The sequence below is a fragment of the Herpailurus yagouaroundi genome, unplaced genomic scaffold, assembly GCF_014898765.1.
Source record: "Herpailurus yagouaroundi ecotype Mexico unplaced genomic scaffold, PumYag 140, whole genome shotgun sequence".
In the NCBI taxonomy this organism is placed as follows: Eukaryota; Metazoa; Chordata; class Mammalia; order Carnivora; family Felidae; genus Herpailurus; species Herpailurus yagouaroundi.
Window position 1 is genome coordinate 54,987,964 of NW_024412395.1, and position 27,029 is coordinate 55,014,992.

The 27,029-nt window shown below is 36.4% G+C and overlaps 1 protein-coding gene across 1 annotated transcript in view; it reads right to left on the reverse strand.

The window, feature by feature from the left end:
- OLA1 (Obg like ATPase 1) overlaps positions 1–27,029 on the reverse strand; it is a 173,707-nt gene that overhangs the window by 56,305 nt on the left and 90,373 nt on the right. Inside the window, exon 5 of the mRNA XM_040475418.1 lies at positions 11,304–11,479. Within this exon, the coding sequence (XP_040331352.1) occupies positions 11,304–11,479 (176 nt within the window). The remainder of the gene's footprint in view (positions 1–11,303; positions 11,480–27,029) is intronic.

Below are 27,029 nucleotides of genomic sequence, written 5' to 3' on the forward strand. Positions count from 1 at the left end.
AAAACACAACTTTGTGAATACACTAAATGCCACCTGAATAGTAAGGGTAAACTTTATGATATGTGAATTTATCTCAATAAAGTAATTTAGGGGTGCCTGGGTGGCTCAATCCATTAAGTGGCTGACTCTTGATCTCAGCTTAGGTCTTGATCTCACGGCCCTTGAGTTCAAGCCCCATGTTCAGGTTCCATGCTGGGTGTGAAGCCTACTTGAAAAAAATAATATAAAATAATTTAAAGGCAATGAAGAGGGGAATAAAGAAAGGATGACTAATAGTGTAAAGTTTCTGAAAAGTTGGGACATGATAAGATTCAAAGAACTGGAATAACCACCCACTGATAAGAGGAGTGAATAAGCAGGCTTTTTAGATTTGGCTTGTGGGAACCTGAGTGAATTTCTGTCTGGTAGTTTTTATTTTGATCTCTGAAGTAGGAGGCAGGGTCATCTACTGAGGGTAGGGATGGGTGAAACACAAAGTGGGCATAAATAAGACGTTTGAGGAGAAAAGGGAAGGAGTTGCAGCAGAGAGCAGGAAAGCAAATAAGAAGGCTAGATATAGGTGAGGGCTCATTTGAGGCTGCTAATAATGAGTTAAGGGGGATACTAACACGTCCTATTTAAAATTTTCTCCATCTATGTTTTGTTGGCTGCAGGCAAGGACAAAGTGGACAGGAAAGTATGTCTATAGCATAGGTACCATAACATCAGTTCATTTAGGAATTCATTCCCTAAATGTATTAGGTATATATAAAATTGATGATTCTAAAGTAGTCTGGCCTCAATGAGTCTAATCCTCCTTGCCCAACTACAACATATTCTTTTGCGTTACCCTGGAAGTCTTAAAACAGCTTTGCACTTCCTAACTGCTATCCTCAAATGCATAACAATGAGCACTGAGGACCTATAATGTGCCAAGTCTCCTACCATTTTACATAGTATCCCAAACACACTAATCAACATGGGTTTACTCTCAGGCCACAGGTTCTGCTGAGGAAACAGTTCTTACTCAAAAACAGTCTCCTGGCCTGAACTGGTGGGTCCTTGACCTATGAAGGGGTCTCATGCAAAAAAACACTGCCAAAATGGGAATAAACTGAGGCAATTAGATGCTTGCTCTCAGGAAATACTGAGATAAGAGAACTGGAGACTTAAGCTGAAAGGACACACTGAGCCAACATAAGACAGAGTAAATTACATGATGTGATAAACAGGCTAATTAGAAGTAAGCAGAAATTGGGGCACCTGGGTGGCTCAGTCGGTTAGGCATCTGACTTCGGCTCAGGTCATGATCTCATGGTTCGTGAGTTCAACCCCTGCATGGGGCTCTGTGCTGACAGCTCGGAGCCTGGAGCCTGCTTCAGATTCTGTGTCTCCCTCTCTCTCTGCCCCTCCCCTGCTCACACTCTGTCTCTCAGTCTCTCTCTCTCTCTCTCTCAAAAATAAATAAACATTAAAAAAAAATTTTTTTTAAAGAAGAAATTACGGAGAAGCAGAAATCAGGAATAAAAGCAATATACAAAACAGCAGATGAACTGTAGTGGCAGCAGAAAAAAAGTAGAATTCTAGTGAAGCAGAAATGAAGGCCATCTGAGTTACGTGAACGGCAGAGCACCACACAGAGAAGGTGAACACACTTTCAGATTCCTGGGTGATGCCCTGGGCTGATTTACAATTCTACTCCAACAGGTCTGGCTATATACCACACTTCCTGATCTCAACATTTTTGGATTTCCATTTCCTTTATTGTCTTGTATTTTAAAAATAAAAATCCATTTCTTGAAATAGCCTAAGTTGAATGCCTGGTCCTTATGACTAAATATTAAAAAATACAATAAAACTTCTGAGATTAAATCACTCAGGGGTTCCTGGATGGCTCAGCTGGTTAAGCATCCAACTCTCAATTTTGTCTCAAGTCATAATCTCAGTTTGTGGGATTGAGCCCCGCACTGGGCTCCACACTGAGTGGAACCTGTGTAAGATTCTCTCTCCCTCTGGGGCACCCAGGTGTCTCAGTTGGTTAAGCGGCCAATTCTTCATTTCTGTTCAGGTCATGATCTCAGGGTTCATGAATCTGAGCCCTGTGTCGGGGCTCTGTGCTGACAGCATGGAGCCTGCCTGGGATTCTCTCTCTGCCCCTAACCTGCGCCCACTCCCTCTCTCTCTCTCTCTCTCTCTCTCTCTCAAAAATAAATAAAAATAAACATACACCTGCATGACTCAGTCAGTTGAACATCCTACTTCAGCTCATGGGCATTTTATGCCAGTCATGATCTCATGGTCTGTGAGTTCAAGCCCCGCTTCGGGCTCACTGCTGTCAGTGCAGAGCCCACTTTAGATCCCTTGTGCCCCCCCCCCCCCGGGGCGTCCCCCGGTTCCTCTCTCTCAAAAATGAATAAAAACATTAAAAAAATTGTTTTTAATCACTCAGAAGATTTTCATCTTTAGCATATTTTACCTATATGTTCACATACTACCAAATAAGTCAAAAACTTTTTCCTAAAACCTTAAAAGAAAAACAATGATTTGCTTAAAATAAGGACTATAAACTGAGAAAGTAAAATATCTTACACTGTTAAGATAATCATTAAATTAATCCTGGTCAATTACATTTATATTCTCATTCTTCCCATCTCAGTTCAAGAAAAAGCAGACACTTTGCCTTAATCCTTCCCATTGATAAAAGCATCATTGTCAAAAAATACCTCCTTTATGCTTAGAATACTCACCAGGATAATCACTTCTCCTAAACCCATCAAGTAGTCCTATCTCCCATAGTTTGACTCTCAGGATGGGATTGCCACATTAATTTAAGCAACTTGTCATTCTAGTTTTGAGAATTTTATAACCTCTTTCCTAGTTTTGGGGTATGTGTATTATGTAGACTCAAATAATGTACTACAATAATTTTTTTTTAATGTTTTATTTTTGAGAGAGAGCGTGTGTGCATGTGTGCGGGGGAAGGGGCAGAGAGAAAGGGAGACAGAGGATGCAAAGCAGGCTCCACGCTGATAGCAGAGAGCCCGATGCGGGGCTCAAACCCATGAACCATGAGATCATGACCTGAGCCGAAGTCAGAAGCTTAACTGACTGAGCCACCCAGGCATCCCTGAACTACAATAATTTCTAATCACATTCCTTGTTTGTGCATTTGTAAATGGGCTGCTATATTTAATAAATACTTTTTTTAACTCTGGGTTCATTTCCATACATTTATTTTATAAAAACAATAAAATTAAAATAGAAAAATATTTTAGGGGGAAAGCATTCATAACTCTCTCTAATCCACTATTATCACTTAGTATCTCCTTCTGGACTATTTTCTTTTTTAAATTTTTTTTTTCAACGTTTATTTATTTTTGGGACAGAGAGAGACAAAGCATGAACGGGGGAGGGGCAGAGAGAGAGGGAGACACAGAATCGGAAACAGGCTCCAGGCTCTGAGCCATCAGCCCAGAGCCCGATGCGGGGCTCGAACTCCCGGACCGCGAGATCATGACCTGGCTGAAGTCGGACGCTTAACCGACTGCGCCACCCAGGCGCCCCCCTTTTTTTTTTTTTAATTTTTTTTTTCTGGACTATTTTCAAGGGAGATTTCTTCAGTTACAACCACAATATACTTGTACAATAATGTTCATAGCAGTATTATTCACAATAGCCAAAATGTAGAAACAATCCAAATGTCCACAGAACGTGGTACATACATATAATACTATTCAGCCTTAAAAAGCAATGAAATTCTGATCCATCCTATAACATGGATGCACCTTGAAGACACTATGCTGAATGAAATAAGCCAGGCACAAAAGGACAAAAATTGTAAATCTACTTATATGAGGAACCTAGAACAGGCAAATTCATAGAGAAATAAAGGAGAGGAGAGGTTTCCAGGGGCTGGGAGGGGGAGGAAAAGATAGGAAGTTATTATTTAAAGGACACAGAGTTCCGGTTTTGGATGGTGAAAGAATTCTGAAAACAGACAGTGGTAATAGGCATATAACACTGTGAATGAACTTAATGCCACTAAATTGGTACACTTAAAATGGTTAAAATGGTAAATTTTATGTTATGTACAGTGCATCACAATCAAAACATTTTTATAAAAAGTAGGACACTTCTCTTTAGGCCATGTCTGAAAGGATGACTAAGAAACAGGGATGGAGAGGCAGCAAAAGGAGGAGAGTTCTAGTAAACGAGCTCATGTGAAACCAAAATGTTTAGTTCACTATCAGGCAAGTTGAGAAAATTTAAGTCAGGAAAGGCTGAATCGCAAAGAAATCTGAGAGACATGGACTTTATGTTGGCAGTATCTTTATAGGAAGATGGTGAGGTATTTTAATCAAGGGAGTAACAGATCTGCACTTTATGTTTGCGGAAAACAAGGGACAAGAGGGCAAAGAAGTCAGGTAAGCTGCAAAAGTAAATGAAGCATAATGATGCCCAAAACTAAATAAGTCATGAAAATAAGAAGGAAGGAAGGGAGAGGTATAGGGAATATTCGGGAGATAAAATCAACAGAATGGGATGTAATGGTAGAGAAGAAAGAGGAGTCAAAGATATTGGTTTTCAGTTCAAACAATTTGATGTCATTAACTGATGTAGAGACTATGAAAACAGAGAGAATATAGGGAGAAAGATAAATGAATGCAGTTCCGCCTCACCCTGTACTTGCAGCATTTTATTCTTTTAGAAAACAATCTAAGTCATATAAGAATAGTTCTGGAAGGGTACATAAACTTTCAAGAGGAGAAATGTGTAAATGAGAAGACAGAAATGGGAGGATTATACCCTTTTGAATTTTTTTGTTTTAGTCAAAAATATACCTATTACATATGCAAACAATGTTAATAATTTTAAGTTATGTAAAAATCAACTTTAAAAAGTGCCCTAAGAATAATGAGAAGAAATCTGCTCATAGCTATAAGTTTTGGGGGACATTAATTATTTAACTCAGAGATACTGACAGAAAAAAAAGACTCAATTACAATTTCTGGTTGTTTTCTTTGGTTGTCTAATTAATTGCTGGTTCTATGAATATTTTTTAATGTGATAATTTCCAAATAATTCATCAATACAAAATAAATCGTTCCTTAAAAGCTTCTACTTACATTTTCCAAAATTTGTCTTTCCAAATGAAATGTACACACACTTAGATTTCAAAATCAGCCTTGATCTTGATGCCCTGGTGTTAATGTTAAATCGTAAACCGTCCCAAAAAGATACGCTGAAATCCTAACCCATGGTACTCCGTGTGATGTTATTTGAGAATTAGGATGAGGCCATATTGGAACAGGGTGGGCCCTCAGCCCAATTATGACTGGTTTTCTTATAAGAAGAGGGAAATTTGGGGGCACCTGGGTGGCTGAGTCGGTTGAGCATGTGGCTTAAACTCAGGTCAGTGAATCTGAGTCCCACATCCAGCTTGCTGCTGTCAGTGCAGAGCCTGCTTTGGATCCTCTGTCCCCCTCTCCTTGCCCCTCCCCTGCTTGCACTCTCTCAAAAATAAATAAACATTAAAAAAAAAGGGGGGGGGGAATCTGGATGGAAACGCGAGGGAAGATGGCTTATGTGAAGATGGAAGCAGAGACTGGAGCTATATAGCCACAAACCAGGGAATGGCTGGGGCTACCACAAACTGAAAAGCCAAGAAAGGATTCTCTTCTAGAGGGCTCAGAGGATGCATGGCCCTGCCAACACCTTGATGTCAGACTACTAGTCTTCAGACTGTGAAAGAATACATTTCTGTCATTTGAATCCAGTTTATAGTATTTGTTATGGCAGCCCTAGGAAACTAATACACTTGGCTAATTAATACCAATAGGAAATGTTTACCACACACTTGCCTTAATTAGTGCCCCAGTTTTACCAAAGACAGCAAGATACACTATACAAGGTGTTTTTATGTCAGAATATATCAACTTTACACTTAGGAGAGATTCTGTTTTAGCATTAAAAAGTTGGCTCATGTTTTATGCTAGAGTGTATCTAAGTATATTTACATAAAAATACTAATGATACCCAAATCAAGAAAATAGAAATTTCATAAGAAGAGAGGCTTGAAATGTTGCATTTTTGGAAGATTACCTAGAAAACAGACACCACAGAATGAATATTAAGGAATAATCATATACCTAGTAAACAAAATGATCTATCTAATTTTCTTATAACTTTCAAGTAGTTATCTCTCTTATAGCCTAGGGTCTATGTCCAGTTAAAGTCCCACCAATAACATTTTATACCTTTAGACCATTTGTTAGAGAATATAAGGAAAAAAATTTTTAAGAACTCTCCTTTAAGAACCAGTTAACATAATCACATCGGTACTCTCTTGTGAAAACTAGAGATAAATCAGAAGCAAGGAAAAATACAAAATACCACCAAATTAAATTTGTGATCCTAAAAAACATTCCAAATTAAATAGAATGGTTAGGACAAAAAATCTAAATGCACATTGGGTGAAGGGATGTATAGCAGAGACTGTTGTTTCCTGTCCATAACCCGTTTGCTCTCACAGGTCAAGTAAATGCTGATGGCTTCTTATACTGTAAGCATCTGTAACGTTGCCTAGGCACTGTGCTCAGTCCACACAGACATCAGGTACCAGGGACTTAACACTCCTAGGAGCAACTCATAGCCAATGACTAATGGAAATCAGTTGATAATCACCCCAGCTTCCTCATCCTTTCAATAGAAAAACAAGACATCTTTCTTTCTTTCTTTCTTTCTTTCTTTCTTTCTTTCTTTCTTTCTTTCTAGAGAGCATGAGAAAGGAAGAGGGAGAGAGAATTTTTTTTTAAGTTTATTTATTTATTTTTGAGAAAGACAGCATGAGTAGGGGAGAGGCAGAGATACAGGGAGAGAGAGAATGCTAAGCAGGCTCTGCACTTCTAGCGCAGAGCCTTATGTGGGGCTTGAAGTCACGAAACCATGAGATCATGACCTGAGCCAAAACCAAGAGTCGGATGCTTAACCGACTGAGACACCCAGGCACCCCAAGATGCTTTCTTTTAAGTTTATTTATTTATTTTGAAGGAGAGAGCAAGTGGGGAAGGGGCAGAGAGAGAGAGGGAGAGAGAGAATCCCAAGCAGTCTCCGCACCACCAGTGCAGAGTCTGACGTGGGGCTTGAACTCATGAACAGCAAGATCATGACCCGAGCTGAAGCCGGATGCTTAACTGACTGTGTCACCCACATGCCCCTAACAGACAATTTCTACAACCACTAGGAGAGCTTGTTAAAACATATTCCCAGAGATTCGGATTTAGAAAATCTGTAGCTTTAGTTTCCATTTCTAACAAGCTCCAAGGTGATGGTGATATTGCTAGTCTGAGGACCACACTTTAATTGTCCTTGATCTAGACTGAAGACTGGGACAGCAGGGGACAAGGAAAATACAGAAATGATTTGGGGAACACACAGAAGACCAGATTCTGTGTATCAACCCCTCATTTTATCTTAGCCTTCTCACCTTCACCACTCAAGAGGGTTGGGATCCCACTGTCACTTTTGGCCACTTTTACCTGGGGGTCATCTGCCAATCCTCAGGAAAGGGTTAAGATGCCACAGCTCTTTGATTTATGACAGAGGAGGCACTTCATTGGAGTAGGGAAACACAGTCTTTAAAAAAAAAAAAATGGTGCTGGAGTAACAGGTTTTCCATATGGGGGGAAAAAAGTCAAATTGATGCCTGCCTTCTACTATTCACACACACAAAAAATTCCAGGTAGGCTAAAGACCTAACTGCAGATGGTAAAATAATAAGGCTTTAAGAAGATACAAGATCATCCTGATAACCTTAGAGTAGGAAAGATTTAAAAAAGACACAAAAGGCACTGTACTTAACACTGAGTCCTGTTCCTCAAAAGATACCATTATCTCAGAGTCGGAGAAGATATTTGCAATCCATTTAAAACAAATGATCAGTATCCAGAATATATAAGTAACTTTAACAAAGTAATGAGAACAAGACAGTGATCCAACAGAAAATGGGCAAAATTAGAACTAGCACTTAAGTGGAAATCTAAGAGGAACAAAGAGGAAATCTAAGAGTCAACAAATATTTTAAAAAAAAGAAAGGTCTCCAATCTTAAATAGAGAACTACAAATCAGAACCCTAACCAAATGCCACCATACCACAGTTTGCAAAATGAAACAAAATCTGACAATACCAAGTGTTGGCAAGAGGATAAACTCTCATATACTAGGAAGCAGTGTTATCTAGTAAAGCTGAAGATACATATACACTCCTACTTCTAGATGAATGCCTTACACTGCCCTTATGTGCACCGGGATGTAAAAGAGCTGCATTGTTCATAATTATCAAAAACTTGGTGGTGGGGGGGGGTTCAAATGCCCAGTGACAGTAAAATGGATTTTTAAATTATGATACATTTTTTCAGTAAAATATTTTACAGTAAGGAAAACAAATGAATTAAAGATAAATGCTACATGAATGGGTGCACAAAATAATGTTGAGTGAAAAATGCTCATATAAATACATATAAAATGACACTATATCAAGTTTTAAATCAGGAAAAACTAATTCATATTGTTTTAGGTGGCACATACACTGGTATAAAAAAGCAAGGATATTATTATAAATTTCAGAATTGTGGTTAGCTGTGGGAAGATGAAGAGGGTTAAGACTGGTAAGTGATGCAGATATTTTTGGATGATAATAATGATCTATTTCTTGACATGAAAGTAGGTTTTACTAGCCTTTATTTTACAACTATTTTTTAAATACATATGCATCTTTTTGGAATACATTTCACAATTTTAAAAAATGTTAAAAAAAAAAAAAAGACACGGGTGCTTGGCTGACTCAGTCAGTAGAGCATATGACTTGATATAAGTTCAAGCCCCATGTTGGGCCTAGAGCTTACTTTAAAAAAAAAAAAAAAAAAAGACAAATTGGCCCTGCAGTCAGACTGATCTTGCTGAAAAACTTGTTCTACAATTTACTAAGCATGAAATCTTGAGCAATTCATAAAATCTCTTGAAATTTAGGCTTCCTCAGTTTTAACATGGAGATAATTTATGTCTCACATGTTGCGGGGTTTAAATAAGATGACATATATAAAAAGTGTCCAAAAATGCCTGGCTCAATAAAAAGAAAAAGAAGATTTCCCTGCACTAAATGATTCAATGCTGTAAGAGATCTTAATTCTCGCCAAATTAAGTTACAGATCCAACCCAAATCCTGTTTCTGCTAACAACTAAAAAAAATGTCTAAAAGCCATGTGTTTTACCGTATTTACCAGTACTGGGGTTTGCAACAAAAATCTATGGCATACATTCTCAGTGAGGGTGATATTACTCCTAGAGGGGCAAAAATTAATTCTTATGCGGGAAAAAAACCTTAGTTATTTAAATGGCTTGTGGCCCTCCAAAGTTCAACCCTATCCAACAAATCCTTACTCATTAGTATCTAATTTCTCATTAGTAAGAAATTAAATTAATTAATTTATATTAAATTTTAATTAACTTTTTTCCTTTGGGACAGTGATAATGAAAAAAATGGTTAAGAAATACTGAACTGTAATTCATTCTAAAGCAGCTGAGTCTAATATGAGGAAAGAAACCGATGGAATGATCACAGTTTTGGGAAACAAGAAAATTACATAACGCATTCCATCTATCCGGAAGAGCTGAATAGGGAAAGGGAAAATAAATGGGGAGAAGGTGTTCAGATTCTTCTGTAAACACAAGTCCAAGTGATGCTTTCAAATCTGATACAGAAATTTTAGGAATATCCTTAGAAATAAGAATAAAATACTGTTACAGGGAATTAAAAATAGCACTCAACATTCTAGTTTTCTTTTGAGAGGAAAGGCCAGGAAATGGTAGCTCAAGGACTTAAGAAGAACCTGATGCCCCTTTCTCCCATCTAAAAAGCAACATTGATAAATTTATTTATAAGACAGTTGATGTTTCTGAAAGACAGAGGGATGTCAGTAACTTTCAATAAACTAAGGAATGACTGCTTAAGGATTTATTTTTATCGGTAACCATGCTGTTTGGGGCAAATGAATTGTTTTCAATTTTGACCAACATCTTTCTCACAATGTTTTTCCCTTTTTAAAAAGGAGTATTTTTCATACCCGTACTTTCAATCAATCCCCTTCTCTGTCCTAAATCTTATACAATTCCCTCAGACAAATCTCCCTCCTTTCTCTGCTCTATTTGACTAAGAAATGACTGAAATAGCCATGATGTTAAGAGAAGTAAAATGAATTGGGCTTGTTCCAGACTACCAAGGAAATCAGTGGTCCAACACAGGTCTCCTTGTTCCAAGTCCAAGCACTATTGACCATAATTTACTAATAGTCTGCTCAAGCGTCGAGGCTGATTCTGTAATTGATTTCCTCCTTAAGAGTATAGAACTCTCTAATCAACTGAGTTTTCCAAACTTACTGCAAATAAATTAAAAAAGGGAAAAGATAATCAGTTTCCAGACATGAGAAAATTAAAAATAAACACATGTATTAAAAATACATGAAAAAGTAAAAAGACAGAAAATCCTTCCTATGACAAAAAAACATAAAAAGCAAGTACGGTTTAGGGAAGATACTAGTGAGAAAATATGTAATTTTAAAAAAGATTTTATTTATTTTAAAGTAATTTCCATACCCAATGTGGGGCTTGAACCTACAACCCTGAGATCAACAGTCATCCTCTCCACTGACCGAGCCAGCCAGGTGCCCCAAGAAAATGTATGATTAAGGCCATCACTTTTTTAATCTAAAAGACAATTTGACCATAAACTAAAAGCTTCCAAACTGATTTTGAAACACTAATTATATTACTAATAATTTCTCACTACAACGTGATAAAAAATACATTTGAATATTAAAGACAATGACATGTGTTTTCATTCCATAAAAGATTAAAATTATCTAATACTACATTCATTCAGTCAACCGCTATGGAAGACCAATTCCTTATATAAATCACTTCTTCAAATCCACAAAACTCATATTCATTCATTTCTCTAAATCCATAAGTTTTTCATCATAAAACCACACTTTCCTAACACTACAACTTGAGGATACACATTGTAACCATGTAAATACTCAATATTCCTGCTAAACATGCCATGCTAAGAACACCTTAAACAGACTGTCATCATGACGCTTTGTTGCCAAAAGAAAATGAAGTTTCTCCATGATTTTTTAATGGAAATTATCCTTGGATTCTAAAGTTCCATAACAATATTAGATATTTTATTAGATGCATTATTGTAAAAAAAATAATAATTTAAAAAATGAACTCAAGTATCAAATAAGCTGTAAATTTTTACTTACATATTCAGGTTTTAATTTTTTATCTCCTCCTCTCACAGCCACTTTTTCTAGTTTATCTATAATGGGCCCAATCATTTCCTCATCTTTAAGCTGAAGCTCTTCGTGTATTATTTCTATATCTCGAATAGGATCTACACTTCCTTCAACATGCGTGATATCATCATCTTCAAAAGCACCTAAAATGAATTAAAGAGAAGCAATCCAATAAACAATACAGAAAGCCATTATCAAAGATTCCTGGAAAGTTAACAATTTATTCAAATTATTCTGAATTCTTTCAAGTAGGACATAGTGGGTTTTTTGTACTATTTAGTAATATTTAGGGCACTAGCAACAAAAACAGTAATTCAAGAGCCTCAACATTTCAAAAACTGATTGAAATAAATAAAATTAATCTTTACAGAAAGAAAATTATGCTCCAGAACTACTGCTATTTTCAGGTTTGGTACATTAAAAGACACTGAATTCCAGGCATGAGAGCCTGAAGTTCTAAACTGCACTATTAGGGTTTCCAAGGGAAACCGGATTTGGGGTGGGGGGGTGGGTGAAATCATCTGGCAGACCTCTTCCCTGCTTCAATCTACTTTATCACTGTGGTTCTGACGGTGATTAGATAATGAACCACTCAGACACACAATTTACACAGCAGCTAATTTCATCGGCCTGATTTGAGGGTATGGTTTTTAGGGGGCTATCAAAGAAGCAGATGAAGGTGCATTTGTCATATATGAGTGACAACCATTCACACTATCTGAACAAAATGGTGCTGGCCCTTATTAGAAACACATGCTATTATCACATATTTAAAGTGCAGTGGAAGCCATAATTTCAAATTGCCAACTGGAAACATAAGGGTAAAACAACCAGATATTACTGAAGCATGTGTACTGACTTTATGCCCTTTTGAAGACATAATGTGGCAACATAATTCAACTGGATTTACTCAAATTACCAGATAAAGAACAGTATCACAAAAATGAACAAATACTGAGAAATATTATAAACAGAAAGCAGTGATATACCCACAAAACAAAAAACACATTTATAAACAAATTAATTTAATTTAAATTACCAACTAGATTATATACCCAAATTGAGATGTTTTCAAACATAAAACATTGATTATTTTAGATAAAGATATCACAGGGATCATGAGAGACAGTTTGACTGAGTTTAATGAAAGAAAAACAGTGACCATAGCTCATTCTTCCATACCAAAGACCAAGATATTCTCATTACAGGTTACAAAGAATTTTTAAATATAATTTTCTAGAATTAAAAATAATTGAGCCATTTGTATCTTAATGTGGAGCTACTCAGTAATATAAATGAAAAAATGTAAGTATATTGTTACAATTAAAATCTAAGTATTTAAAATACTTGGCATAAAAAATTCTTGGCATAAAACTGATGATATATTAAATAGTGCCATGTAAATTATATGAACAAAATTAGCAAGAAAGGAGGATGCATATTATATCTTACTCGTAAACACACTAGACAGACAGTGATTTAGGTAAATTGTATGAATATTTGAAAAGCATGAAAAACGTCTCCCTGGAAGCACGGTATTACTTATCAGGATTTGAGGCATCTTACACAAATGGCACAATAAAACAGGAAAATAAAAACAAAAGCTTCTTGGCAAAGCAACAAAGGCAGCATGGTCAGTTCAGTTATAAAAAGAACTACATTTTATGACACTCCAAGTGAAAAATATCCTATATAGTCATCTTTATGTAGGAGCCAGTAAGTAACTATAGCGATGTCCTCAACAATAGTAAATGCATCAGCAGGTTTCAAATGGCAATTTCTTGATTACATTCCTCAATTTTAACTGAGCAGATAACAGAGAGAAACTTAGGAGTTGCAATTCTTCTAAAAGCAAAGAAAATAAAGCTCTCTGATCATCTGAATTAATCCAAATAGAAAACCAGAATAAAGGGAAATAGCACTTGTCTATCTTATAACCTTCAAATTATCCTCTAGGTTGCACTTTGCCTAGAGTCTGCCAAGGATTAGGCTAGAAAAGGAGTTACGACTGGATCATCACTAATCCATTCCCCTACTACTGGAAAGAAACTCAAATCACAGGCCCTATACACTGTGGATTGCACTGCTGTTCCTATGCCTGAAGGTTAGTATTATTATGTTCACTTGTATGTGAGTGGTAATATACAAGAACTTAAATTTATTTTTGATACTAAATATTGCCAAAATTAAGATAAAAATTAAGTGAAGGAAATATTAAAGTTATCCTTTAAAACTGAATAGCCTTGTGATGACATGAAGCCTAAAACAGCTATAAAATATAAGCTTACAGAAAATTTGGTGGCCATATGCTCCAAGTTGAATAGACTTCACTGTACACTTACAGCATTCTTTCGCATCTTATCTGATTTAGTACGAAATTTAGTGGTTAAAAGTAGGGGTTCTGAAGTCAGACAAGCTCATTGGTCATAAATTCTTAAACAAATCACTGAACCTCTAAGGATCTCATTTTCACATCTTTAAAATGAAGATGTTTCTACCTCTCAGAGAATGGGTATAATTAAATCAGATAATATATGTAAAGTGCTTGGCAGACAGCCCCACACATAAGCTCTTTCAGCAACTGGGGCATATACTATTTTTTAAATGATGTAGGAATTAGTAATTAAAAAAAAAGGAATCAGTAATTTAGAAGAAATTGCATAGTGACATACTCAAACATTAGTTTTGAGTAATACCGTTTCATATCATTCAGTTCACCTTGGGACAGGTTAAAATAAGTTTTGTGAGATTTTCCCCCACTAATTCTTACTAGTTCACAACATTTTACCCTAGTCCATACCAAAGTTATTTATTTCAGCTTCACTTTAAAACACTGATTATTATGATTATTACAATTATTATAATTCCCCTTTGGGGGAAACACTGTACTGGTAAAGAAGATGACTTTAGTCATCTTGAAGACTATACTATATCATACCGAACTGTTAAATGAGAAAGTTATTTCCATTTCAATTCTCTTCAGTCCTTCTGACTATATCAAAGAGAAAGTATCAGTTTGATGCTGTTGGTATTTAATATCTAACATTTATAAATGTATCTCTTTATCAACAGAGCAGGCCTCAGTCTCAGAGCTTCTAAAGGCTAAAAAAATTAGTAAGTATGCAGTTTTCATTGTATTTGTTTTTATTATCTCAATATCTACAGGTGATACTAATTTTCTACTTACATTAGTGACAAAGTTTCCTGTTTAATTTAGTAAAAAAATGTGAGATCAAAAAAAATTTTTTTTTGTCAAATCAAGAAATTTCTTTGGTGATGGGATTTTATCTGATTTTTTAAAACTTTGCAGGGGGGGTGGTGCTTGGTGGCACAGTCAGGTTAGGCGTCCGACTCTGGATCTCAGTTCAGGTCATAATCTCACAGTTTGTGAGTTTGAGCCCCACATGGGGCTCTGCTCTGATGGTGCAGAGTCTGCTTGGGATTATCTTTCTCTGTCCCCAACCCCCCTCCCCACCCCCCCCCGCCCCACACTCAGAAAAAATAAACTAAAAAAAAAAGACTTTTTTGGTACTGTTCTGTATAAAATAAGCTAATGTGATACAGCATGTGTGTGCAGGGTGGGGGAATGATCACGCTGCTGTGCCATACTTTAGCTAAGATAGTAAGGGAGGCCTCTCTAAGGAGATGACACTAGTCCCGAGGTCGGAATGGCCAGAAGGAGGCAGTAATATGAAGATCTGAGCGCAAAGGATCTAAGAAAGAAGTATAAAATCCTTAAAATGTGAACAAGCTTGAAGTGCTTCAGAAATAGAAATAAAAGGTCAGTGTGGGTGAACCACAGGAGAGGATGGTAAACAGAGGGTAAGTTGGAGAAGTAAAGCAGTTCACATTCATTCATAAGTGATGTGAGCATGCATTTTATTCTAACTGTAATGGGAAGCCATTAATTGGAGAGTTTTAAGTAAATAAAGAGGAGACAGGGTAATAACATACGATTTACGGTCAGAGGCCACTTTGGCTACTTTAAAAAGAACACACTTTAAGGGAGAGGACAAGAAGAATGGCAGAAAGACTCATCAGGAGTTGGTGGTAATGGTACAGATGAGAGATGACCAGATGAGTGGTTAACTTGAAATAAAATGGAGGAGAAATGTTTGGACTGGGAATATATTTGAGAGATGGACTAGATGTAGGATGGAAGGTCATGACTAAGATATAAAATTGGGAGTTATCAGATGTTTAAAGTTATGGATCTGGATGATGTCATGTGAAAAGAGCACTCCAACACTCAAATGTTTGATGGGAAGGAAGATTTGGCAAAAGAGACTAAGAAGGGGTGACAACGTGAGAGAAAATGTAAGGAAATGCTCTTATGGGACTGAGGGGAAGAAAATGTTTCAAAAAGGGCAGAGTACTCAACTATAGCAAATGTTGCTTAGAGGTAAAGAAAGGTAAGTACAGAAAGCTGACCACTGATCTTTGGCAAAAAGTGATTCTTTAAGAAATACTTTAATGGCTATATCTTCTTCACTATTTCTTCTAAATATCAGTGATGGGAATACTATAACTCAAGGATCTGTCCCCTTATTTATTATAACTCTAGAGCACAAAAGAACTAAATCCTAGCATTTCTAAGTTCATTCAGTTTTTAATATACTCCTCTCTAATATACTCTAAATGGACTAGTTATATAAGGCAAACACCATTATTTTTCTCGCAATCTTTGAAAGACATCCTATCAGTTAAGAAGGTGGCCCACTTAAAAATCACGGCCACGTTCGAAGTTTCACATTCCAAGTAAGCCAGCATAAACAAACACTGAAACAAACACTGACCAGCTGCACGTTGGTAAACCAACTGATACGGAATCATTGACACCATACAATACACATCACCAAGAACAAAATCTGTAAAATCAAGTCACATATAAGGCTTCATTCAGAATTTTCCAAGGCCGCAGCTCTATGCCAAAAGACAGTGGAGAGAAGTCTTCTAAGTTCTAAGGAAAGAAACTGTGACTCAAGAATTTTAAATCCAGCCAGCCTATTTTTCAAGGATAGATTTTGACAGGAATAGAGATTAATGTCAAACAGACTGCATTAATACATTCTAACATATAAGACTGAACAACTATAGAAATAATGCAAACAAAACAGAACATATGTATTATAAACTATGAAAAGTTATAAATAACAAAAATTCAGAGATAAGGAAAGGGAGGTAAAAACGTTAAGTGTGCTAATTTCCTCATCTTTCACAGTAAGGGATCAACAGATGGACATATAAAGATGAAACATGTAATTAAAAAATAATTTCTCCAATCTCTCAGTGTTCTCATGATCCTATTTCTTAACTCTATCTAGCAGAATCATTTAAGAAAACATATCTTTTGTGAAAAAATTACCTGAAGTTCAGTCATTTCTTCTATAGCATTTCTTCTATAGCATTTTTTCTTTCCTTCAAACCCAATAAAATAAAATGTAGCATTCTATTTAAAATAGCATAAACATTAGTGATCATATTTTTATGAAATTGTTTCTCTCTCTTAATAACACTGACCAAATGCTAATAAAATAATGCCTGGGCAGTGAGCTATTGAGCAATTTTCAAATCTTCTTCATCAGTTTGGTCTTGCTTTAAAGTTTTTATAACGAACATGTACTGTTTGCGCAAGTCATTTTTTAAGCACAATAAATCGGTTTAACTTCAAGAGAAATTTGCACAAATTTTACTTGAAATTTTGGCTTTGCACTGACTAGCCACAAGGAGAAAGCCACTATTACCATAAAAATTATTTTACACTAAACATTTTTAAACATATAAAAGAGATGAATGAAAAGAATAAACTATAGTAAAGCCTTCTTATCAAATGATTTGTTACAGGAGAAAATGACCCATAAGCTAGGCTTATAGATCCCATCACAAAGACTTTTTACCCGTCAATCCTGCATCATTTCCTTTCATAACAAAGCACCTTTCTCATATCTTCCTGACTTCTCTCACATTTCCAATACTTTTTTCTTCTCTTTTGCTACTCAGCAGCAAAGACTTCATCTTGCTCACTTCATTAGGGAAATGCATGTGATGTTTGGAAAACCAAGGCCCCTTTTTGGTTGTACCCAATCTTTCCTTCTTTCCAGCAGTGAAACAGAAAACATTACCTTCTGTTTATGGCCAATCTCTCTACCGTCTCTGCTATGAATCTTACCCTCCCCCAAGGAAATTTGCTCCACAGATTGTTTCTTGTATCCTTGTATTTCCTGAGACCTCAATCTAGTATGCCTCTCTCTCTCCAGTATTTGTAGCATCTCTATTCACTAATATTCTCCCATTAACATTTAAGCAGGCTTAAGATTCTACAGTAAATCAATCATGTCAGCCATCCTTGGACATTAATCCCCATTCTACTATTGCTTTCTTTCCTCTAGTTCAAGGTCAAATTTTTTGGAAAGAGCTGTCTGTACCTGCTCTACTTCTTTCCTCCCTCCTTAGAACTTAACCCACTGCAGTTTGGTATGCTTCCACCATGCTCTCAGAAGCTGATCTCAAAAAGGACACCAATGATTGGTCTTCATGATGCTAAGTCAAATAGCCATTCTTCAGAAATCTTGAGTTGCCTGTCAGTAGCGTCTAGCTTCAGAGCACTGATATAATCCCTTTCGCAGATTCCTTATAACCACATTCTCCTGATTTTCTTCTAATTTCTCTGGCCATTTCTTCTTAGGCTATTCCTTTACTTGCTCAAACTACCACCTAAATGTTGATGTCTTCCTTAGCTGTCTTCTCTTATCCCTCTATTATACACTCATTTACAGAATTTCTAGCCCAGAACTTCCCTGAGTGGCTCCAGTATATTCTGAGGTCACGGCAAATAAGATGAGCCAAAAATTCTTTTTAGTTATTACAGAAATCACTTCTATCATAAAATCTATTCACTAAGTGAATAAATGCAAAATGTCAATGCTTATACTAAAGTTGTAACTTTTAATATTTATGTGCCTTCTTTACTAAGAACCAGTCAAAAGAGAAATATTTTACTTGGTGAGACATATTTGACTACTCATATGGCACTGGACATTTTGAATATTTATTTTCTGGTATGATGTGGCAGAAATGAGTTCGCCATTTTCAATTATTATAAATAGATTAAAGTTTGATCAATTTACTCATTCATTCAAAGTCTAATATCTTATTCCATAAGATAAGATTTGAATAAGAAAGATAAATCTAGTGTTTAGGATGTTTAGGATGCTAAATCCAACTAGGAAGGATTTTAGAAATAAAAATATACTTCAGAATTTCAAGACTTCAGTGAACTGCTTTGCTATATTTCTACTTAAATCTAGGCTATATTCAGTTTTCAGAAGCATTCTAGTTAGAAGTCGAAATAGGTTTTAAAATACATGATGTATCTAAGTATATAGGCTTCACAGCAGTACTTTATGTAAACCACCTGTCACAGAAACCTTATATTCCAAATTGCATATCTGGTGTTTTCTTGGGAATAAGAGGGTATATGGTCAAGACGAACCTATTTGACTTATGTTGTTTTTTTTTTTTCTATCTTCCACCACTACACAATACAGAGATAAGGAATTCCTTGGTATATAAACCAGTATATAAACTGTCACCTGCTCAACACATATATAAGACCACAATATGCTTTGCTAAATAGAAATTCCCCATTTAAAGAAAGCTTGCTTATATATCTAACAATAGGCTAAGTCTTTTGAGAATTAAAAACAAAAAAAAATAATAGGACCTTAGTCTCAATGAGTGGACAATGTGGTTGGAAAAACAAATCTTATCTAATAAAAAGAATAATATTCACTAACAAGGACTTTAAGTATAGGTTCAATTAAGAATTAATCATCAAGGCCTTTAAATATAGGGGAAAAATATATTGGTAAAGAAGAGGAAGAAAGGCATGACAAGTAACAGGGAAAAGCATCAGAGAAAAAACAGGCTGAAATAAACAAGGCTTACCTGAGAGCTGAGTACAGTAAGAAATTATACTGAGGAGTAGTAGAAGATAAAAGTTTATCACATCAGGTTGGTATGAAGGATAGGAAAGTCCAAATAGGAATATAAGTCTGGATCTCAACTGATAATCAGAGGGAGCCAACACTGGTTTTTGTGTTAGTAACAAATGGAAAGCAGCATTTAGAAAGACTAACCAGAAGTAGGGAACCAGCTAAAAGAGAATTGCTATACTCTAAATACACTGCCAAAGTACACTAGGATACTGATGAAAGATATGAGGCAATCAGGATGAATAGTGAGACTTAACTAAAGAAAACAATGTCAACCAGATAAAAGCAATGAGAGAGAGAGAGAGAGAGAGAGAGAGAGAGAGAGAGAGAGAGAGAATTGTAAGGTTTCAAGCCAAAAGATCTTTATTTGCACTCAAGGTAACATCAATACCTGTAAGATTCAAAGCCCAAATCCAGTATGAAACCAAAAGGTATTATATAACAAAAGTACAGACTCTTACAAATATAAACAAAAATTAAAAAATAAAGTACATACTCTAGAAAAAAAAATATTACATGTATATACTGAACCTTAAATCATAGCACCAAACCCTGCATGACACATAATTTCACATTCTTTCCAGTTTCTCCTATGTGGTAAGAATAAATGTTTTGAGGGGTGCCTGGGTGGCTCAGTCAGTTAATCATCTGACTTTGGCTCATGTCATGATCTCCTGGTTCGTGAGTTCGAGTCCAACGTCAGGCTTTGTGCTGACAGCTCAGAGCCTGGAGCCTGCTTCAGATTCTGTGTGTGCGTCTCTCTCTTTGCCCCTCCCCCTCTCGTGCTCTCTCGCTCTCTCTCATAAACAAACAAACAAACAATGTATGTATGTATGTTTGTATGTATGTATGTAGGTATTCTAACCGAGAGTCTCACCACAATTACTAAAAGGTTAGGGGGCACTCTACCAAACCAGTAGAAGAAATATTATTAAATACAATGCTAGAAATCAAGATAAGGATATCCTGCTCAAAAAAATCTTTACCTTTTCGAATTTCTAATCCACTTTTCAAACAAAGTCATACCTTGTGTCAGAACTATGATTCCCAACTTCCTTAGAATTCTATAGGTCATTGAAGAGAAGGGAGAGTGCTAAACTTGTATTAGCAACTCAACGTCTATAGTTTTATTCATAAACACTGAAAAATGCCAGTTCCTATTTACTTTCCATAAATGACATGACAAAAATTCCTCAAAAATTGTTAATGTTTATGTATTCAATTACTTTTAAAGGTATATAATACATACATATGTGTGTGTGCATCTGTATCTATATCTATATCTATATATTTTATTGTCAAGTTAGCTAACATACAGTGTAGTCTTGACTTCAGGAGTAGGTTCCCGTGATTGATCGCTTACATACAACCAGTGCTCATCCCAACAAGTGCCCTCCTCAATGCCCATCACCCATTCCCCGTGCCCCCCCAACCCTCCACCGCCATCAACCCTCTGTTCTCTGTATTTAAGAGTCTCTTATGGTTTGCTTCTCTCTCTGTATGTTATTTTTCCTTCTCTCCCCCTATGGTCATCTACTAAGTTTCTCAAATTCTACATATGAGTGAAATCATATGATATCTGTCTTTCTCTGACAGACTTATTTTACTTAGCATAAGAGAGAGAGTGCAAGCAGGGGAGAGGCAGAGAGTGGGGGGGGCAGGTTCTGAAGTGGGACCAACGTGAGGCTGGAACTTACAAACCGTAAGATCATGACTTGAGTGAGTGGAAGTTGGACACTCAACCGACTGAAACACCCAGGTGCCCTGGTGACAAATTCTTTATTTTATGGTGGAGAAAAGTGGTTGAAAGCAGGAGTTAAAGGGGCGCCTGGGTGGCTCCGTCGGCTGAACGACCGACTTTGGCTCAGGTCATGATCTCATGGTTTGTGAGTTCGAGCCCCGCATCGGGCTCTGTGCTGACAGCTCAGAGCCTGGAGCTGGTTTTGGATTCTGTGTCTCCCTCTCTCTCTGCCCCTCCCCCACTCATGCTCTGTCTCTCTCTGTCTCAGAAATAAATAAACATTAAAAAAATTTTTTTAAAGCAGGAGTTAAAGCTGTTTATTGAACACTCCAGATGCTCTGATTTAGTAGTGTAGTTTAAGCCCAGGTTTACAGGTGCACTTAATTTTTTTTAAAGTAGGCTTCAGACCCAGTGCAGAGCCCAACGTGGGGCTTGAACTCATGATCCTGAGATCAAGACCTGAGCTGAGATCAAGAGTTGAATGTTCAACAGACTGAGCCCCCCAAGTGCCCCGACAGGTGCACTTTAAAACTCTAGCCCTGGGGTGCCTGGGTGGTTCGGTCAGTTAAGCATCCAACTTCGGCTCACGTCATAATCTGGTAGTTCGTGAGTTCAAGCCCCACATTGGGCTCTGTGCTGACAGCTCAGAGCCTGATGGAACCTGCTTTGGATTCTCTCTCTCTCCCTTCTCCCACTCACACTCTGTCTCTCTCTCTCTCTCAAAATAAATAAACACTTAAACAATTAAAAAAAAAAACCTCTAGTCTTAATCTACATAAAGTCCCTTCTCATCTTGACCATGAAAGCAATTTGAGCAAAAACAGAATCTAATTCATAGCTGAACCTCAAGCTTATAGTATTTCTCTATCTCTGTATTAAATAAGATGTGCAGTTTTAGCTACCTTAAGTTATGAAGTGGGGAAAGGGCATCTTGATTTATTGTATTTACTTCAAAAATCAATTTACCTTCTTAAAGAATCTAGGACACAGAAAAGAACCAAAAAAAAACCATTCTGCTAACAAAATTCTGCTAAAAAGGCTATAGATTTAAGCCTCTTAAGCTTTCAGAGTCTGAAGCAAATGAAAAAGGGTTCTATCAATCAGATTTTAATTACCTCAAATGGATATATTTACAGTCCTCTGGAAAAATAAAATATTGTGTAAACATACAAAAACGAAAATAATTGTCTAGTAATGTAATATAAACTGTTAATTACTTGATGCACAGCATAAATGGAACCGCATAACAAGACTTGGTGGGTTGTACTTATTTACAATAACAAATCAATCAAAAGTAGCCTTTAGGGGCGCCTGGGTGGCGCAGTCGGTTAAGCGTCCGACTTCAGCCAGGTCACGATCTTGCGGTCCGTGAGTTCGAGCCCCGCGTCGGGCTCTGGGCTGATGGCTCAGAGCCTGGAGCCTGTTTCCGATTCTGTGTCTCCCTCTCTCTCTGCCCCTCCCCCGTTCATGCTCTGTCTCTCTGTCCCAAAAATAAATAAACGTTGAAAAAAAATTAAAAAAAAAAAAAGTAGCCTTTAAAGTCTTTAACCTTCATTTTCCAGGAGAAAACTTATTATCTGAGACATAGCAAAGGTCCCCAAATAATTCAGTCTATGCTACAGGCTAACTGTTTAATGCTGGAATAGAAAATAGAACTATGGGTAGCCAAAAAAATTTGCTTTTGCTTTGCTTCTCTTCCCTCTCCTCTCCTCTTTCATTATAGGAAAAGGCTCAAAACAAAATCCTGGTCAACAGGAAAAAAACCGACCCTATCTCTGACATAATAAAAAATTAACCAGGGTTTTCAAAACGCTTAGTAAAATAACATGCACATGTGGCTGGCTTTGAGAGACCAATCTAAAATTAAAGAAATTATACATGACTTATGCAGAACTTTTAACAAACTAGTTAATTTATATGAAAGCAATCAAGCAATGCTAGAAATAAAGAATCATCCCCAATCTTGAGACAAACAGATACTTAGGAGAGAATAACAAAGTAGGTCAGTCAGGTTCTGAGAAACCTTACAAATTTTTTTTATTTCTCCTAATAGTAAGAGTTCGTATAAATTAAAAATAATATGCTTTTAAGGAGTAACTCAAAAACAAAACATTAAGTAGGAAGAACAAGATGAACAAAGAGGAAAAAAAAAGATATAGGTATATAAACATGAAAACCGGTAAATATGAAGCTTATGTTAGTGTAGTAGGAAGGAAAAAAGCCTTTTGGTTATTACTGATACCACTTAACTGATCAGAAGCAACACATTACAAAATCATACAATATAGTTCTTTAAACGTACAGAGCACCAAAAAACTCTGCCTAACAGTTACTGTTATTGTACTTATATTGTAGATAATAAGACATCCACACCATTAAAGATTTCTTAAAGTCACTTAAAAGTTATGAATTATAACCCAGAGTCAACACCTGTACTTAATCATATTCAACTGCTCAAGGGCTTGACATTTTTAGTTGCTGAAACCTATCAACTCTTTTTTTATATATCAACTCTTTCCAAAGAAGTAGGCAGAAAGTACCTTAATGAGAACTAATATTCATCTCTCAATAATATTTTCACTTCTTATTCTATATAAGATACCTGAAATGTATAAAAGGCAATTTTATTCAATGATATTTTAAATTAGTATTTATTGAGATTCTGCTCTACCTCCAATATTGAGCTAGCTGCTTTTGTTGTATTTAACCTTTCCAATAACCATCTCACTAACTTCCTAACTTCTAAAACGGCATTAACCCTTCTGCCAGTAGAAAAATTCCTCTATAAAATGGCTTTGCCCCACACTCATTCTCCACAAATCCTCAGTTCCAGTCAAACTTGTACTGACTCAGGAAGTCCAGAAAGTTCTTCACATTCGACTGTCACTGTATTTTTGCCCATTCCCTTCCCTGGGTCTCAAAGACATATATCATTTCCATTACAAATCAAATCTATCCCTAAAATGCATAGTTAAATTTCCCCTCATCTTACAAGGCAATCCTAGAGGAGTCCGGGTCTATATTTCTACAATTCCAGAGTCATAGGAGGAATTGTAGGGATAATTGTTTGGAATAAAGTATGGTAAAATTAGTGGCTTAATATATTACCCCAAATAAGGCTCCTGGGAAGATCCATTTTTATACCTTTTATAGAGGTCTGTTGTAAGCAGGGGGTAAATGCAGAGAGAAATTAACAAAAACCAGAATCTTATCTCTATTACCAATACTGTAAGCAATGAATAAAAGAGTCATGTGCACTCTGCCATTCACAATATAAGCTAAAGAGCAAAGCAGAGCTTTAATTTTTCTAATGTCAGTGCTCACTGATATCTCACCTTTTAATCAAACTGATCCATTCTCAATAATTTCATTTTACATTTTTAATGCTATTACTCATCCTTCTGCATGGAATAGTCTTCCTCCCCACTTCTGCCTTTCAAGAGAAGTTACGTATTTTTCATGGCCTTAATCAGATGTCACTGAAACGATACTTCCACGATACCTTCTCCAACCATACCTGCTTTCTGAACTATTAACAAAATCTATTTTATTCACATGATCTGTAGCATGTATATCTAGTATTAGAATGTATGTGATTAGTATGCGATTAACTGTGATTAGTATGTGATTCTATCTCTCAGTTATCTAAGCTGGAGGATTCTGTCTTATATGCCCTTCTAGTTCTCTCCAGTGCCTTGATCAGAGCTGATACATAATTAGGCATTAGGTGAAGCGAAGAATAAAGGAATCAATGAGTGAATGAATGTTTCAAGCACTCATTAGCACTCCAAATGAAAAACTGTTGGAGGGGAACTATGGATTCTAGATGAAGCTAGACATGTAGCACAACAGCAAAGGATCAGTTTCACAGCACACAATAAGATATTTAGCAAGTATTTCAAAGGAACCAGTGCTAAGCATGTCAATCACATAAATTAAGAGTAAGTAAAACACAAAACACGGCAAACTGCAATAACAGATGTGAGAAAATTTTGTGTTTCATCTCTTCACCTTTGAACTGCGTGACTATTAGTGATGATTATTCATTTATTTTCTGAGGACTTCTTGGGTGTACTGTACTGGATTAGTATTATGATAGAATTCTTAAAATTTATAAATCAAATTAAGAAAAAACATACCTATAAACTATAACTAAGATCAATAAACACAAAAGGAAAGGAGAGACAGGGATTAATCAGCACAAATCAGGATTAAGGAGGGAAGGCGTGAATATAGATGAGGACTTTCAGAGACTGATAGCAGCAAACAGAAGCAGAGTCGAGAGGACATTCCACGCAGAATGGAAATATAAGTATGGCAGAAGTGATTAAGGGCACAGATTCTGGGATCAGACTATCTGGATTCAAACCTGGGTTTCAGACTATTTGATTCATCCGTTGTAGGATTATTTAATTTCTCTGTGCTTTCATTTTCTTATCTGTAAATATATAAAATAATACCTACTTCATAAGGTTGTTCTGACAATTAAAAATGATAACATATGTAAAGATCTTAGGATGGTGCCCGGTACATAGAAAACACTCAGAATATGCTAGCTATACTGATAAACGAAAAGATAAAGACAAGGTATATATCATGGTTTTTCAATCTTGCTACTACTAACATTTGGGTCCATGTAATTCTTTGTTGCAGGGGGCTGACTTGTATATTATAGGATGTTTAACAGCACCCCTGGCCTCTACGAACTAGATGTCAGTAACATACACATGTGCACACATGCACGCAAGCATGCACTCCGACTGTGAATATCAGAAATGTCTTCACACAGGGGAGCATGGATGGCTCAGTTAGTGGAGCATACAACTCTTGGTCTCGGGGTTGTGGGTTCAAGCCCCATGTCGGCTGTAGAGATTACTGAAAAATAAAATCTTAAAAAAAAAAAGTAATGTCTTCAGACACTGCTAACCCACAGTTGAGAACCACTGGTGTACATTAAAATACAAAGGTTGTCCTATACAGCAACCAAAAAGATACTACCATCGGTGCAAATATGCAGGTGTCAATTGATGGAAAGCTTCTAACAGTGATTGAGGAGTTGAAATTTAATCTCTTATATTAGAACATGCCAACAGAGATTTTCAGAGAAGCACTGTTATGATCTTGTTCTTGCTTGCTTATTCACTCATGCTCTCTTTAAATGATTCTATCAGTTTTGTACAAAATCTAATAGTTTGAGGGCACCTAAGTGGCTCAGTCTTAAGGGTCCAACTCTTGATTTTGGTTTGGGTCATGATCTCACGGTTGGTAGGACTGCGCCCTGTATCGGGCTGCTTGGGATTCTCTCTCTCTTGTTTTCTCTCTCAAAACAAACAAACTTAAAAAAAAAACAAAGCAAACAAACAAACCTGGGGCACCTGGGTGGCTCAGTTGGTTAAGCTCAGGTTTCAGCTCAGGTCATGATCTAGTGGTTTGTGAGTTCAAACCCCGCATCCAGGCACTATCAGTGCAGAGTCTGCTTAGTATTCTCTTTCTCTCTCCCTCTCTCTCTAACCCTCCCTTGCTCATGTTCTCTCCCTGCCCCCCACAGCCTCTCTCTCAAACTAAATAAATAAACTTTAAAGAAAAGATCTAATAGTTTGGAGAGACATCGATGGTCACAAGCAAAGCAGCTGACTGTTGAGTACTAGTGCTAGAAATAATGTGAAAGGGGTCAAATCTAAAAAAACAAAAAAAAAAAACACTTAAAATCTTTACAAAGATTTTGTTTGTTTGTTTATTGGGTAGGAAGAATGATATCAAATTGAGAAGAAATGAAATGTAGCCAGTCATAAAATTAGAGGTATGTAATATTTAGTTAAAAATACAATTTTAAGGCATATTTTTAAATCGTTTAATGAATGTTAATCAGAAAGAGAATGGTGCCAGGAGCCAGAAGGCAAATTTCAGAGATGAGAAAAAAGTTGAATAAGATTAGTTTCTGCCTTCAAAGATGTTTAT